The 15,118-nt window shown below is 33.7% G+C and overlaps 3 protein-coding genes across 3 annotated transcripts in view; 1 reads left to right on the plus strand and 2 right to left on the minus strand.

Moving 5' to 3' along the window:
- Positions 1-1,584: 1,584 nt before the first annotated feature.
- LOC123689047 lies at positions 1,585-3,333 on the minus strand. Its single transcript, XM_045627841.1, has 4 exons — positions 3,177-3,333; positions 2,933-3,120; positions 2,084-2,163; positions 1,585-2,026 (listed from the first exon to the last, which is right to left on the minus strand). Exons 1-4 carry the CDS (start codon positions 3,198-3,200, stop codon positions 1,836-1,838), a joined length of 483 nt encoding a protein of 160 aa, XP_045483797.1. The 5' UTR covers positions 3,201-3,333; the 3' UTR covers positions 1,585-1,835.
- Positions 3,334-5,841: 2,508 nt separating this feature from the next.
- LOC123689049 lies at positions 5,842-6,664 on the plus strand. The gene is made up of 2 exons (XM_045627843.1): positions 5,842-6,273; positions 6,438-6,664. The coding sequence occupies exons 1-2, from the start codon at positions 5,968-5,970 to the stop codon at positions 6,630-6,632; spliced, it is 501 nt and encodes a 166-aa protein (XP_045483799.1). The 5' UTR covers positions 5,842-5,967; the 3' UTR covers positions 6,633-6,664.
- Positions 6,665-7,099: 435 nt separating this feature from the next.
- LOC123689048 (vitellogenin receptor-like) overlaps positions 7,100-15,118 on the minus strand; it is a 38,233-nt gene continuing 30,214 nt past the window's right edge. The window contains exons 18-22 of the mRNA XM_045627842.1: positions 13,581-13,889; positions 11,056-11,670; positions 10,234-10,570; positions 8,319-8,503; positions 7,100-7,529 (exon numbers count right to left, since the gene is read on the minus strand). Of these exons, the coding sequence (XP_045483798.1) occupies positions 7,349-7,529; positions 8,319-8,503; positions 10,234-10,570; positions 11,056-11,670; positions 13,581-13,889 (1,627 nt within the window). The 3' untranslated portion in view covers positions 7,100-7,348. The remainder of the gene's footprint in view (positions 7,530-8,318; positions 8,504-10,233; positions 10,571-11,055; positions 11,671-13,580; positions 13,890-15,118) is intronic.

Genomic DNA, 15,118 nt, shown 5'->3' on the forward strand with positions numbered 1-15,118 from the left:
GTACCTACCTATCCCTTAAATAAATTTTTTCAATTATTCTGACATAATTCATTTGTTGTTACCATACCATATAATTAATTTATATGGTTTAAAGTTGTAGAGTGAAAAACTGTTGTTGAGTAAAACACCTCTTATAATTAGAGTTTATGAGAGAATTTTGTGGTGGAGGTGGTCAGATATATCCCCTAAACAGTGGATTTAGAACTTTGTCAGTGAATGCATTTGGGAATCATTATAAGCAATTGCTTTTAATGGGTGAGGGAATTATGAATAACTATAAAGTTAGTAAAGTTAATATTCATAAAGGATACCGCACACTTAATTAGAGCAAGCAACCTCCTATCAAATTGGCTGAATTTTTGATGTTTTAGTTCCAGTCATTCCAAACAAAAGTTCAACATGCAAAAGTTTTTCTAAAGGCTAGTTTTGATGCTGAAGGGCCCTGAAAACACTCATTTGTTCTACATTGTGATGTGATCAAGATGTGAATAGTCATTAATATGATGTGATACTATTAAAAGGATGTTTCTTTGGTGTTGTTACATTTGGTCAATTATACAGTGTCCCAGCTACTTACAATTTTTTATGTTCAATTATTCGAAAATGGTAACAAATCGCCTTAGCGATCTACAATCAAAAGATGTTTATCAATCCTATTCTACACTACACCTTAATTCATATCCACATTCCAAAAAATATATGAGAATGTTTCTTTCAAAAGAAAGCAAAAGTCATACAATTGTACTCACTTGGCAATGCATTATATATTTTCATTGCCAAGTAATTCATACTTGGTTGTGTTACTGTGAGCCTATGGTAGGGGATGATGTTCGCATTTCTGATATCATAAAAATGATTAAAATTGTTATTTACTAAGTCTTCCTTGGGTTGTGGACAAAAGTGACGCAGATAAGAATGTAGGGAGAAAATGTTTTCTTTTCCGAACAATGATCTTCAGCTTTCTATTACCTTAACAACACATTACATTCGGACAGCTGTTTCTGCTTGATGAAGATGTTTTATTATTTACCCCAGGTCAAGATATCGTATATGAGAGAGCTGAATGGAAAACTTTAAAGTGAGCCGTTTTTGTAGCCTGTTGGCCAGCTATTTGATCAATTCCCCTCAGGATGAAAATTGTCCTCAAAACCTCTTGCTCATAGTTACCTTAAAGAGGAGAACTTCAAATCTAATTGTATGTGAATTCCAAGGAATTTAAGGGGGGTTGTTTCAGGAGCTCTTATTGAGAAACATATAGACAATTGTTGGGCTTTGCTTAGTGTTGTTTTGGTATTACTCTCTAATTATCCAGTATTTGATGCAACCTCTAGAAAGGGTGTATCGTTCACTACCTTAACAACGTTCTCTCGCCCAATATTTGCAGGTAGATCATTTGCATAGATCAGAAAAAGCAATGATCCCATAGCCGACCCCTGTGGTACTCCACAAGTAACATGAGATCAGGGCTGGCTCAAAATTGGGAAATTATAGACATTGTGACGAAGTCTGTTTGGAGAACGGGCTCCTAAAAATACGGTTATTAACTCACATTCTTCGGGGGGGTGAAAATTGTGCCAATTCTGGTTTCTGGTTAGTAATACATTTTAATTTTCATCTTTCAAAAACTGCAAAAACTTTATTGATTATATGTACTTATCCCAAAATTCTACATGTAGTTTCTGATTAAATTTGAATGAGTTCTTAAAATACATGAATATGAGGTACCTACTGGATCTTTCTGATGAATTATTTTATATTGATTCTCGGAATTCTTTTATTATTTGTAGGTGAACTGAACTGAATTCTATCAACACATAAAACTTGAACTAATGATATCATTTTACTGCCAATTTACAATCAGTTGAAAGAACACATTTCCTTGATGTCGGATCGAAAGCCATCTTCTGTGGACAAGTTTTTAAATTTGCATCCCACCACCACAGCGTTTTTGAACATCTGTAATACTGATTACATTTTGCAGCTGGAAAATCTCCAAGTCCAGTTTGATCGCAATTTGGTGGGGAAACTGAAAAAGAAGCATGAATAAAAAAATGAAATTTTTTACGGACAAACTGATATCCACCTGTTGTAGTTGTTGGTGCTTTCGTTGTACTGGTTGGTGCTTTCGTTGTACTGGTTGTGGTTGTCGGATCAGTGATGCATCTACAAGATATAAGTAATCCTTCAGTATTTTTTGTGAATATGTGATTATGGAAAAAACAATATGCCGCTGTTTTCCAATTGTCGAAGCCTCTACACCGTCTTCATATGTGTACTTTATTTTTTTATTATTTTTTGTTTTGTTATGATTTATAGTGATTTAATTTATGTTTCTATTTCAAAAGAGTGGATATTTTCGGTTCTTCGATACAATAAGTTTAAAAAATAATAGAGTTTTTTGCAAGGTTCCTTCTAATTCCATAATTTTTTTCATTGATGTGACACTACACAATAAAACTGCTAAAAATCAAGTAGCTTGATATCATTCAAGTACTTGATAAATAAATACTTGACTTGAGATTGAAAAACTATTACTTGACTTGAGCTCGACTTGAAATCAAGTCAAGCTCAAGCCAAGATCTGAAGTCTTTTTGCAAATTATGATGTATTGTTGTTTGTGGAATGCATAATTGTCAAGAATCGACCCACCTGAATTTTCTTTAAAACTAAGGGCTACAGCAGCAATATTCTTAGTTGTTCTTGAGATACGGCCTTATGTTGTAGAAATTTATAGGTGAAATTTGCCTCGAAAAACATTTATTTACTTCTTATTAAATAAACTGAATATTAATCAAATAAATCTTGCAACATTTATAAATTTCCAGTTGAATTTGAAAATTCGAGTGGGATCTAATGCCTTTTCTCAAATAATTATTCTTGCTTTGTTCATTCAAAGCTCTCAGTTTACGATAAAATATATGAATACACTTACGGTTGAAAACCGTCAGTGGACGAACATCTCTGGCCTTCCAAACAATTCTGATGTGCGACCAATTTTTCTTCACTACCAATGCGTACACAAAACGCGAATGAGGTGGAGTTTACACATTTTATAGCAGGATTACATTCTGAACCAAGAACTTCTTTACAATGGATATTTTGACTCATAGAAATGAAGACCTACGATTAAATCAATGATCAATAAATAAGTACAGGAAAATAAGACTAACGCTTACCAATAATAAAACTTTTGAACGCATTCTCTTCTTATTATTTTATCAAGATTTGATTCAAGATAAAGTGTCCGCCTTTTTAGATGGAATAATGCAGAATATTTGTCCATATTTTTAGATATTATATTAGTAGGATAACGGCTAAAAAAAATTTTATCTTGACTAAATATTTGATAGAAATTGTCTTGTGAATCAGAAAAGGATTCTCAGTATCTATGCAATTATCCAATGATCTCAACAAGGATTATCCGCAATAGAACAGTTTATTGCCCAATAAAAATCTAGGAGTGTTGATGAAACGTCTTATTATTCTTTGAATGTTCTCAAATATTTTGCAAGCTATGAGATTAACTAGAGTTATAGTTATTTGATTAAATTAGATGTTGAACATGATACGGTATATCCAACGCTAATTTCGATATCTAATGCTTATGACAATTTCCAAATTAAAATATGTAAAGTAAAAATTTCAATCAATGTTGAATATGATAACTCATAAATGATTTTATGAGAAAAAGTGAGAAATTTTCACATTCAAGAATATTCGTACAGAAATACTCCTTCTTTACGTATTCTGAAAAATGAAAAAGTATTTTGAACTATTTGCTGAAGGAAATAATAATGCTTGAAACAGTAGATTTGAAACACCTTCCTAACCGTTGAAGAAATACGAGAATATGCAAAGACTGTAACTATGCGATTCGTAACTAAAAATTTTCATAAAACTATTTGATAACCCCCTGAATCACAAAATATCTTTTGGAGAAAGGCAGGATTTTTTTATTCCAATTTTGACTTTTCTTTCCTGATTTTTCTAAATTTTATTTGTAAATTTCAAAATTGCAGATTTGATCGAAAAGAAGTGCATATATATAATGACAATTAACCCTATTCTGTAACTTCAAATCGAATAGAGATGGTATGGATAGATTAGAAATACACCGGAATCGTTTGGAATTGCAATTTTTTAACTGTAAGTAGAATTACTAAGGATGTTAAGTACAAATTACCTACATTTGGCGATAGAGGAAGAATTGGATACAGAATAGGTACCAAATTTGGACGCGAAATATTTGAAACATTCCGATTTCTCATATTACGATTCGATTCGTTCGTTCCTTTTCGACTTACAGAATAGGACTGAATTTGAAACCTAGAACCACGAAAATTCAAGAAGAGTATCGAAAAAAAATACGCAATATTTCGACGGAGTTGATATTTTGGGTATTGATTATAAATAGCAATTTCAAACTCCATGCAGAATTTCAAGCTGGTTAGAACCACAGAAAATTCAAGAAGAATATAATACAACAGATCCGGCTGAGTTGAGATTTTACTTATAGATTGAATGAACAGTTCAAATATTTGTGTTAAATTTGGTAATGATAGTCTCAAAACCATAGAAGAATGTCGAAAAAAATAAATACTCAATATTTCCGTAACAATAAATCAGACAAGGTTGAAATTTAGAAAGCCTCATTAAGATGAACTAAACCGTCAACAATTATTTCATACTAAATAATATCTCGTATAGATAAAATTCTATGGTGTTCAAAGGCGCAATAGTAGCATGAACTCAGAGAAAAACATAGATTGAAGGAGCATATGTCATTTTCAGTAAGCAAATTTTATCCCCAACATGAACTATCAAATTTGACATGAAGCGCGCGGAAATGCAAACAATATCAGTTATACGATATTTCACTCAATTATAATAATAATAATATAATAATAAAATGGTTTATTCTGTAAGCTACAGGGTATAAACATATAGTCACAGAGGCGTGAGCCTGTACGTGACTTCTAAATAAACAAAATATAATGCAGTAGCCAGTATTCAAATAAATTCACAAATCAAGATCAAATTCTTTTAACATATTTCAATAAAAATATAAAAATCAACAAAAACTCAATAGCACAGTAATGATCATAGATAAGTGCCCATTCTATACATACAATTATATACATATATTATATCATAAACTCAGGGGCGCACTCATTCGGTCATGTCCACTATCAGCTACTCGGTCATCAAATAACACTGCATCAAAAAGCTCATTCTCTATTTCAAGTTACATCAATATACTTATATGGAGGAAGGTTGAATCCAGTAAGTAATTTATTCATTTCTCTTCTAGCAAAAATCAGTGAAAAATGGTGAGCGTTATTCGAGAGTTTCTCCCCAAAAAACGCACTTCTTATGTCCCATAGTGAATCAACGTTTCATATTAACTCAAAATATATTGAAATAAATACCTAAATATATCACAAATTCAGAAAAGAAACTTCAAGCGCGTCAAACGACGTGTAACAACCGAAGACACTAGGAGAGCAAAAGTTGCCAAACCTTGGATTTCAGCAGGTAGATACAGAAAATAATAAATATTCTGCCTATTATAAATTCGACAATTAGAAAAAATATTGGATTCCAAATATTCAAATTTGCATATTTATTCGGGAATCACCTAAATAAATAAATTTCATTCAATATAATATACATTCATAATGATATAGTAAAATTGTGGACTTGATCACAATCCGGCAACGTAATCTAATCATGTTGGGGACATGTAAAAATTACATTTACTTCCTCTATCTATGTTTACCTATTACTCTATGGTTGTGAATTAACGAGCGTTCAAAAAACCTCACATCATAAAATTTCTCTTTTTTTATATATTAAGCTGTCAAAGTTCAGTTGATGGCATTATTTGTCGCAATGACAAAATAAAACTGATTTTTCATTGACAAAATTCTGAGTTGATCAAATAATACCTATTTTCGAAATATATGAATGATGGAGGTTGATCATGTGACCATCCCTATTGGCGATTCCAATCAGCAACAAGAGACGATACCAACAGAAACTGAAAAAACTTTTCCAGAATGGAAATCTCTTACTGATGCTAAAATCGAGGAAACAGAAAGCAAAACCAATGACGAAGAAGCTCATTCAGAAGTATCCAGCATGCAAATAGAAAATGAAATCGCTTCGAATTCCTCCAAGGAAATAAAAATATACGATGAGCATATGAGAAGCAATCTACAGCATAGCATTTATAACTATATCAGCGGAAGTTGCGTATTCCTTGTAAACAAGGTTTGAACATATTTTTTTATTATTCCAATTGCGAAAATAAAGGATAATTATCTTTTCAAACATGGCACGATATATGGGGGACAACAGATATATTTTTAAATTCAAATCTAATTGAAAGAAGTTAAAAACTTAAACTAGTTTTCTCATAATTTTTAATTTTTTAGGTTATGATTCCATTCGGGGAACATGTTCTCTTGAATTCCACTGTATGGACTATTCTGAAAGTAGCATTGGAAATATTTCTGGAGATGTTATTATATATTATTTTAGCAATTTGTTACGTCTTCCTAAAATTTATATCTCAACTAGAAAAAAACAATAAACCAAAGAAGAATGAAGAAGAAACAACAGTCAGCTGAATCTTTATGCTCACAATATATTTTTACAAGTTTTCGTCTTGCTTCATTCCATTATTTTAATTTTTAATGTTACTTTAATTTCAAATTCACTGAAGGAATCACAAAGATTTATTAGAGAAAGTGCTTTTGGTGTATGACCCTTCACTATTGTTTCTCTTAGAAACGTCTCAAGAATAACCACTTGAAGTTTTCTAACGTTTGTCTGAATGCTATGTAAATTGCAAATCATATCATTGTTATAACTCATATGCTTTTTGTTTCTCCCAGAATATCGATTTGACATTTCAGTATATTTGGACTGAATTGTGTTCAGAAGATTAATTTGAGTATACCTAGGGAAGCAAAAATCTACATTCAAATCTCATGAACACTAATTCAAGCAAGAGCTCATGTCAATAGGTCTCTCATTTTTTTGTAACCAATCAGGAATATTATCTCAATTGAAAATAAGTGAAAAACACTTTGAATTAACTTCTAAGTGTATAAAAATTTATTATAATTAATAACAATAAAAATATAGCAGAGAAACAATCATCTTTGGATTAAATTTTACATAAAATTATCAAGTTCACATCAACAAATTTAAGAATTACATTATTCCTTAGATAAAACTAGCAATACAAAAACAACTATCACAGACAACTTCGATGCTCTTAAAATATGTACATTTATTTTATATATTTATTATACTATAATTTAAGAACCGATCTCTCGATTCAAGCATCTATTAAAGGAGCTAAAGGAGCCACCTTCTTGATTACATTCTCCGCACTGTACTGCAATTCCGTAGGATCGAAGTTGATGGCGTTATCATATTCATTATCCCCAGACTTGAACACAGCTGCTGTTACCTCATTTCCATCATGTAATCCATAAGTGGCATTATGGAAAGAAATTCTAAAACAGAATATTTGATTCATTCATAGCAGAAGATGATTTGATACATTATAAAAAGAATGAGAAAAAAAGCGAGTTTTTGAGCGTTCGTAATTCACGTGGCGATTGCACTCTTGCAATGGCTCAGCCAGAATTTTGTTTTGGTGGACTGCCACTACAACTTGATTGCAATCGGTAGATTTAGTCGTCAAAAACTGGTAGATTTTACTTGTTTCAGTGACTTTTTTTAGATTTTCAGAGGTAATTTTAGATCGAATAGTTTTTATTATCAATCAGAACTAAAAATATTATCATCAGAAAGAAAAAATGGCTTCGAAACACAATCAAAAACATATATTTCAGTAACAACAAATTTATTTAATGGAAATAAAACTTTGGCATCTTTTTCTTTCCAGAGTTCACTCTGAAAATCAATCTATGCACGTAATAAAGTGGTACAAATTATGCATCCATACATTCAATTAATTTGTCAAATAATTAATGTGGGCACTTAAGACCTTAAAAAATAATTTTTATTTTCCGTTTCTCATGTACACGTGAATCTCACTTAACGAATTTTATTTCACTTTTCAAAGATAGAATGAGCTCAACTTAGAACAGCATTCAAATTTTTCTATTGTCGTAGAAAAAATAGAGAATCCAGATTTGTGAATATTAAATCTTCAGAATATCTAAAGAACAATGTATAAAATTTTCAATGTCTCATACATCAAAATTTGGACCTTATTCGAAACTGGCTTTGCTCTACACATTATGCTCATTTATGATTAAGTTTCAATTTGAACTCACCCAAAATTCATTTTAGTCTTGAATTTTCTCCTCCTCATATAGTATACACCACCAGCAGCTATACATAATATCGCAATAACCAGAAGTAAAGAAATTATAAACGCTGATGATGTTTCAGAAGATTGAACACTACGGTGGAAATCTTTTCTCATTCTAATTGGCCTGGAATCATCTGCAGAGCTCCTCTGGAAAAATTCATTGATATATTTCTTGATATATGTAGGTACTGATTTTTGAGAAGACACTAAGACTAATACTAAGAGAGTATATCAAAAAATATCGGTAAGTTGAAAACCATAACTTCTAAATTAAAATATGAATATCTCTGGAAGATTTGATTATGAAAACATTAGTTAAGTTGGAATCCCCTTAAAACAACTCTGAATCAATTAAAAAATCCTTTAAAAAACCTATAAACAGCTGAGTAAATTTCATCTTTGCTGACTGAAAGGTATTCAAGAATCAATGTTATAAATATATGACATCATCTATTGAGATTATGTTACAATTGAAGTATATTGGCCATTGCAGAACTACTCCTTATTTGTAACTTTTCCTTGCCCAATCTGTCCTCAAAAGATCGCTTATTGTATTGACAGTCTTTGAGTGTCAAAAAGTGTAGATTGAGAATTGACTCATTGTGAGCTTATAAAGTTAGCCAATTCTGGAGTGTCTCAAAATGAACCTCAAGGGGGCGCATATCTACATCACCACGGACAGCCAAACCACGCTGAAATCCCTGGAATCGTGTTGCCAGGGGTCTCTGCTGACTTGGGAGTGCCGTAACACCATAAGGCAACTGGCCAGAGGCAATAAAGTGACTCTACTATAGGTACCAGGGCACTGTGGGGTTGAAGGAAATAAAAAAAGCTGATGAACTTGAAAAAAGTGCATCAAGGTTAACACCTGCTGGACCTGAGCCTTTCTGTGGGCTAGGAAAAGACTAATATAAAGCTGCGGTCCAGCTATGGGAGTTGAACAACAGGATAATCCACTGCACTAACACTGCTAGACTTGTTCAGGCAAAGAAATTCGTGACAGTTTCACCTACCTACGCCAAAAAGCTCATGAAGCTGTCACGAGCCGAGCTTCGGGTGATGGTGGGACTGCTGACAGGGCACTGTCGGTACAAAAATCATTTGTACCGTATGGGAAAGTCAGCAGACGAGATTTGCAGGCTCTGTGGATCAGAAGCAGAAACAGCCGAACACATGGTATGCAAGTGTCCGGAGCTGGCTGGCTTAAGAACCATTCATATGGATAAGCCGGTCCTAGATACCAGAGAGGTAACGGCCAAGGCCCCTAAGGAGGTTGTCAGTTTTATAAACGTCATTGATGACATCCTTGGGTTTCCATGAATGAGTAGGGTAGATAACAAAAGATCTACATGGTCGCAGTTCCCGGAACGCTTACCGAACCAAAACGACCCCAGTTCAAATAATAATGATAATAGCCAATTCTGAGTTCGAATAATAATAATAATAATAGCCAATTCTGGATGTGATAAAAGGTATTCCAATAAGAGGTTTCAGTTTGGATATTAAGCTATCTGACCAGATGTCAACTTTTGAAGATTTCGTCTTTTGAAATTTGACGAGACAAACTTACGTCATTACTGAAAATGGAACGATACACACTTCAAAAATTCAATGAAATAGTTAAAATTCACTACAAAATGGTGGAAATTTTGAGGTCACAGCTGGCCAAACTAAACCACTTTTGGGTCATCGTGAACCACTTTCTCGCCCGCCAGTATTCGAACTTTGAGCTATTAGGACCAGTTAGTAATGTGAGGGATCGAAACCAAGTGAGTCGCTCAACAACAACTGAGAATATTACTGCTGTAGCTCGTAGTATTGACGAAAACTTCATCTTGGGGCTTAAACATTGGATATGGAATAAAAAAAAGACTTACCGATATCGAATGGCATTTTTCACCTTCCTTTATGACCTGACCGTCCTCACATAGACACCTGTAATGCGTTTTGCTAGGTAGACACAAATAGGAACAGCTATTATTTGCGCAGTTGTCTATTCCGTCAGGCTGGACAGATTTCTGCACAATGTTAAACAATCCATCGTTGAACATGTTCACTTTGAACGTCTCGTCGTTTCCTCCTCCAAACAGTTTCAATTTATGCATAGTACCACCGAAGGAAAGGTAATATAGGCGATTTTCGAAAAATCCTAATCCCATAGAGTGGGTGACGTTCTGGGTGATTATTACTTTCATGCTTCCATCGTAGCTTACCCTGAAATCGAAATTGTGTTTTAATCATTCACTTTCCATTTAGCATTTTCAATTACATTGTATTGTTTTTTAAAAAGACGGTCTTGGAAACAGATGTGAAAATCTTTACTCTTCTCGTTGTCGGTGCAAGTGTTGCACATATGTTGTAGATGAAGTTTCTCGTAGACTGGACTGAACTCAATTGTATTATTCGCCCTGAAATGCCGATTGTTATGGGCATTCAGGCCGTTTTCTATTCGATCGTTAGCAAGGTCTTTCTACAGATTCTTTAGGGGTGTGGTTTTGATAATTTCAAGTTTTCACACCGAGTTCTTCTGTTTTTAATATTTTGGTTCGAAATTTAACTCAACTCGAATATTTTCGAGGGAATCGATTCCCTATAACAGTAATAGAACGTCGCGTCAATGGTGGAACATCTTATATATGTATATTGTTTCCATATTGAAATTTGTAATATAGATCCTCTAGCAAATTATCAAAACTTACCGATTAATCATTCCTACATGTTGATTCGTATAATACAGATGCTTCTTATTGACGTCATAAGCTATTCCAGAAATATATCCTTGAATGTCTTCCGCTAAAGCTTGCCTGCCAGAACCGTCTAAATAGACCTTGTAAATGGTGCAAGTGGGGGTGTTGAACAAAAACCAGGTAGTGACAGAATAAAACAGTACTCGGTTCACTCCGTCGACAGCGATGTTGGTAACCTGACTGTGCAGATCTGTTTTGATGAGAGGAGCACAATTTTTACTCTGAAAATTGCACACGTCTATCGATTTCGAGTAGGGCATATGGTTGTAGAAATATATATTGTTTGTGATCCAGTCCAAGGTCACTTTTTTCGGTTGTCCGACGTTGTATATGACATCTTTCATGCCTGTTTTCAGATTGATCCTCATTATTATTCCCATGTTTTCTATTGAGACGTAGATGTCTGAATTGGCGAAGGAATATGCCAGACCAGTTATTCTAGCAGTATCTGCTGAATACAGCAATTTTATGGAATTCTCTTTCTGCGTCAGCTGGCGGATCTCATTGTTGGATAGATAAATCAGACTCATTGGGTCCCCTATTGCTTTACAGGACGTTTTATCTAGCCTGAAACATACAAATATGAGTCTTGATTTTATTGTCTTTTAAAAGTTTAAATAGAAATCTTGCCGTGTGTGATAAGCTTTAGTCTTCTTCTCAAAATGCCACATTTACCATTGTGAATATTTCAGGACCAAAATAATATATATTCCAACCTATTTCGGACCTCAGAATTGGGGAAAATCGAAATATCACAATGCCAACTTGATAGCGCTGAAGAGTTCGATATGGTAATACTTTGTTATGAGGTCATAAAAAAGTTATAGAACTTGAAATATGTGGCGGGAAATACCATAAAGTGATACTTTTCGACTAGTTCCTGAATAATATAATACCACCAGTGAAATGAAGTTGACTGTGCTTAAACGGCAGACTGTTCTAAAACTTTCTAAAAGTATAGTTGCTATAAGGATAACGGGACCATACGTCCTACTTTCAGGCAGCCTGATCACTAGTGAGGACGACATTATCCTGCTTTTGCAAACAGACTAAACGATAATTTAATAGTATATTCTAAAACAAGTTGCAGAATGGGCTTCTATTCCAACACGAATGCGAAATTCGAAAACTAGCGACGAAGGAGCGAGTTTTAGAAAGCATGAGTGTTGGAATTGCCTCCTGCAACGAGTATTAGACGATATTTTCTCTATTTCAGTCAAGTTTTGTGAAATATTGTCGACATTCAATGAAAAATTCAGATTGTATATCCTAGTCATTTTTGTATTATATATTGGCAGTTGGTGTGACTGTTACGAAAATTGACAGATTACGGATTTGGATATGAATTGTACATTTCGAATTTTGAAATAATTCACAGTTACGCATTAAATTCGTGAATTATGTCTGACGAAATCAATTTAACACCAACAGAATTAAGAGACATTGCGAATAATGTTGCAAATCATTTCGCTATATCCCTAATTGAATTATATTGACGTTTGTTGAAATGCGATAGGATTGGAAGTCAGTATAAACAACCACAAAACGAAAAATTTAACTTAAAACGATGCTGTAATGAGTTCATTGTAGCACTGTTTTTAGAACTGTAATGAACTCATTACGATACTGAAATAGAGAGTGTCTGACTGGAAGTAACACATCTGTCGAAAGGGTTTTTCTCAAATTAACAAAATATGGACAAAAGATTAAATACAGTGTTGCAGTAATGAAAGTCACGCCACGACTGCTGCTTAGTAAGCCGTGCCTACTTAACTGTTTAGTTCTTTGATTATTTTGTGTTATTCCATCTGCTATAATGAAAAAAATTGTCAGTTACCAAAAACATTTCTTTATTATTTAATTCTGCAGGTGTCTCGTTCTTGCAAAAAAATAAATGGTCATGTTATAAAAGGAGCAATTTCTACGATGATGAAATAAACGTTGTCAAAACCTTGAGAGAGAGAAATTTACAATGAAATATACACATGCAATTCAATCAATTATTTCGCTAATGTAAAGTAGTGTAGAGTTCTTTTTTCGCTCATTATAATCTTCAAAATCGTTTTCATATTTCATCTTCCTCTAAATCGATTAGTGTTTATTATCATCGGTTTGAATAAACCACCTAAAGACTTTGTGAGTGAGTTCCTATTCAAAGGATTTCTTCATCTACTGAATTGGATGTGGATTAATATTCCTATCCTTTCAAAACTTCATCCCTGATATTACCTCTGAATCAGAACATCGAAGAGTTCTAGACTTTCATGTGAGTACTTCAACTAATTTATTCAAAATTTGAATCATTATTTTTCATTTCTGTGAAAATGAATAAAGTTGTAAATTCTACTTCGGTTTTATATAAGACGAGAGAAATATTCCAATAAATTATCAAGACAAGAAACCGAAAAGATCTACTCTGATCATTAGTAGACCAGAAAATGAAATATTCGATATTGTTGTCAAAATTTCGAACTCACCTCAACTCAAAGTCTTTATAACAGTCGCACTGATATGATCCAGGATGGTTGAAACATAGCTGGCTACACACCGGTGGTTCCATTCTGCATTCGTCGACGTCCATACAGGTTTTTCCATCTCCCATCAATTCATAGCCTTCTCTGCATCTGCAAGTTGGTCCAGAAGGCGTCTTGAGGCATAGTTGCGAGCAAGGATCGCTGTTGGCCTGGCAGCTAGACTTACAAGCTCCACCCTCGTCAGAGCCGTCATAACAATCTTGATTATCATTACAGACAAGAGAGTGATCGATGCATTGACCTGATTTGCATCTGCAAAATTAAACAAAAAGATATACTTAACTTAACACCGTTACATAATAGAGTTATAATGAGGTGCACAGTTATATTTCTTTCTGAATACTTCAGGTATCATTTCGATGTTCTACATGGAATAATTGAATTTAATCCATATTCCATTGGTTCCCAGAATTTTGGAGCGCGCTCTACACTCACCAGGAATGAGTATATTTTCGAGTTAGTTGAATTCTCTCGGATTTTTTTCTATTTTTTAGTGATTTGAGTTTGTTTATTTTTTTCTTTGATATATTTTCTCTTTATTTTCAAATTTTATTAGGATTCAGAACGATTTAATTCGACTGTGTTATAAAGCGATTATAACGTAAGTTGGCGAAAACGATAGCTCTTAAGTTGATATAGATAAGGTGGACTGTATTTAAAAAACGATGGTATCAGAAGTCTCACCTGGATGGTGTCATTCCAAATATGCAAGTGCGATAGCGGGTGATTGGGTTCTTCCTCAAGCCTGTAGTAACTCAGAGTTTAATTCCTATTGTGCACAGCAGCACAGCACTTTCACTAGTCTCAGCGAAATTACAATAGTTAAAGCAAGCGAAAACAAAAGAAGAAATAAGCTGCAATACATAGCGATTGTCTTTCATGACTGAAGAATTGTCCTTTTGATGAGGGGGGATAACGAACTAGATTCCTGATACCAGATGATTCAACGCGTATTGTGAAATCTAAGTTTGTTTCTCCAACAACGTAATCTAAGTTTGCCTAATAAAAATTCCTCCGATTGATTGACTTATACATATCATAAACGTGTTTTTTCTTAAAATATACAAAAAAAGGTTTATATTTGTATTGTGAACGCAACGATTTCGAGGGTAGGTCAATCGGTATCCAAGCGCTCGGGAATTTTGTCGCTATGGAGTGTTTCTCGAGAGTGGGTCGCGCGTCGTACGTACGAGAATTCAAATGTGCATACATCATCGCTACACAGAATTTTTCACATATATATCTTAAGCTGCACCCCTATATAATTCAATTGGTGCCGCTAATTAAGCGCCTATACAAACGTTTGTCAACATTGTTTCCGAATGGAAATCATTTTCACAATACTGTGAGACTGTGAGTTCAGGGCGTTATGTGAGGATATTAGATGAGTTTTTGTTGTCTGAACTTTTCTGGCTATATCCAAAGAACATGATTCCCGCAGGAAGGAGCAACTTGCACATAAGTCCAATGTGTCTTTGTCC

The sequence above is a fragment of the Harmonia axyridis genome, chromosome 1, assembly GCF_914767665.1.
Source record: "Harmonia axyridis chromosome 1, icHarAxyr1.1, whole genome shotgun sequence".
In the NCBI taxonomy this organism is placed as follows: Eukaryota; Metazoa; Arthropoda; class Insecta; order Coleoptera; family Coccinellidae; genus Harmonia; species Harmonia axyridis.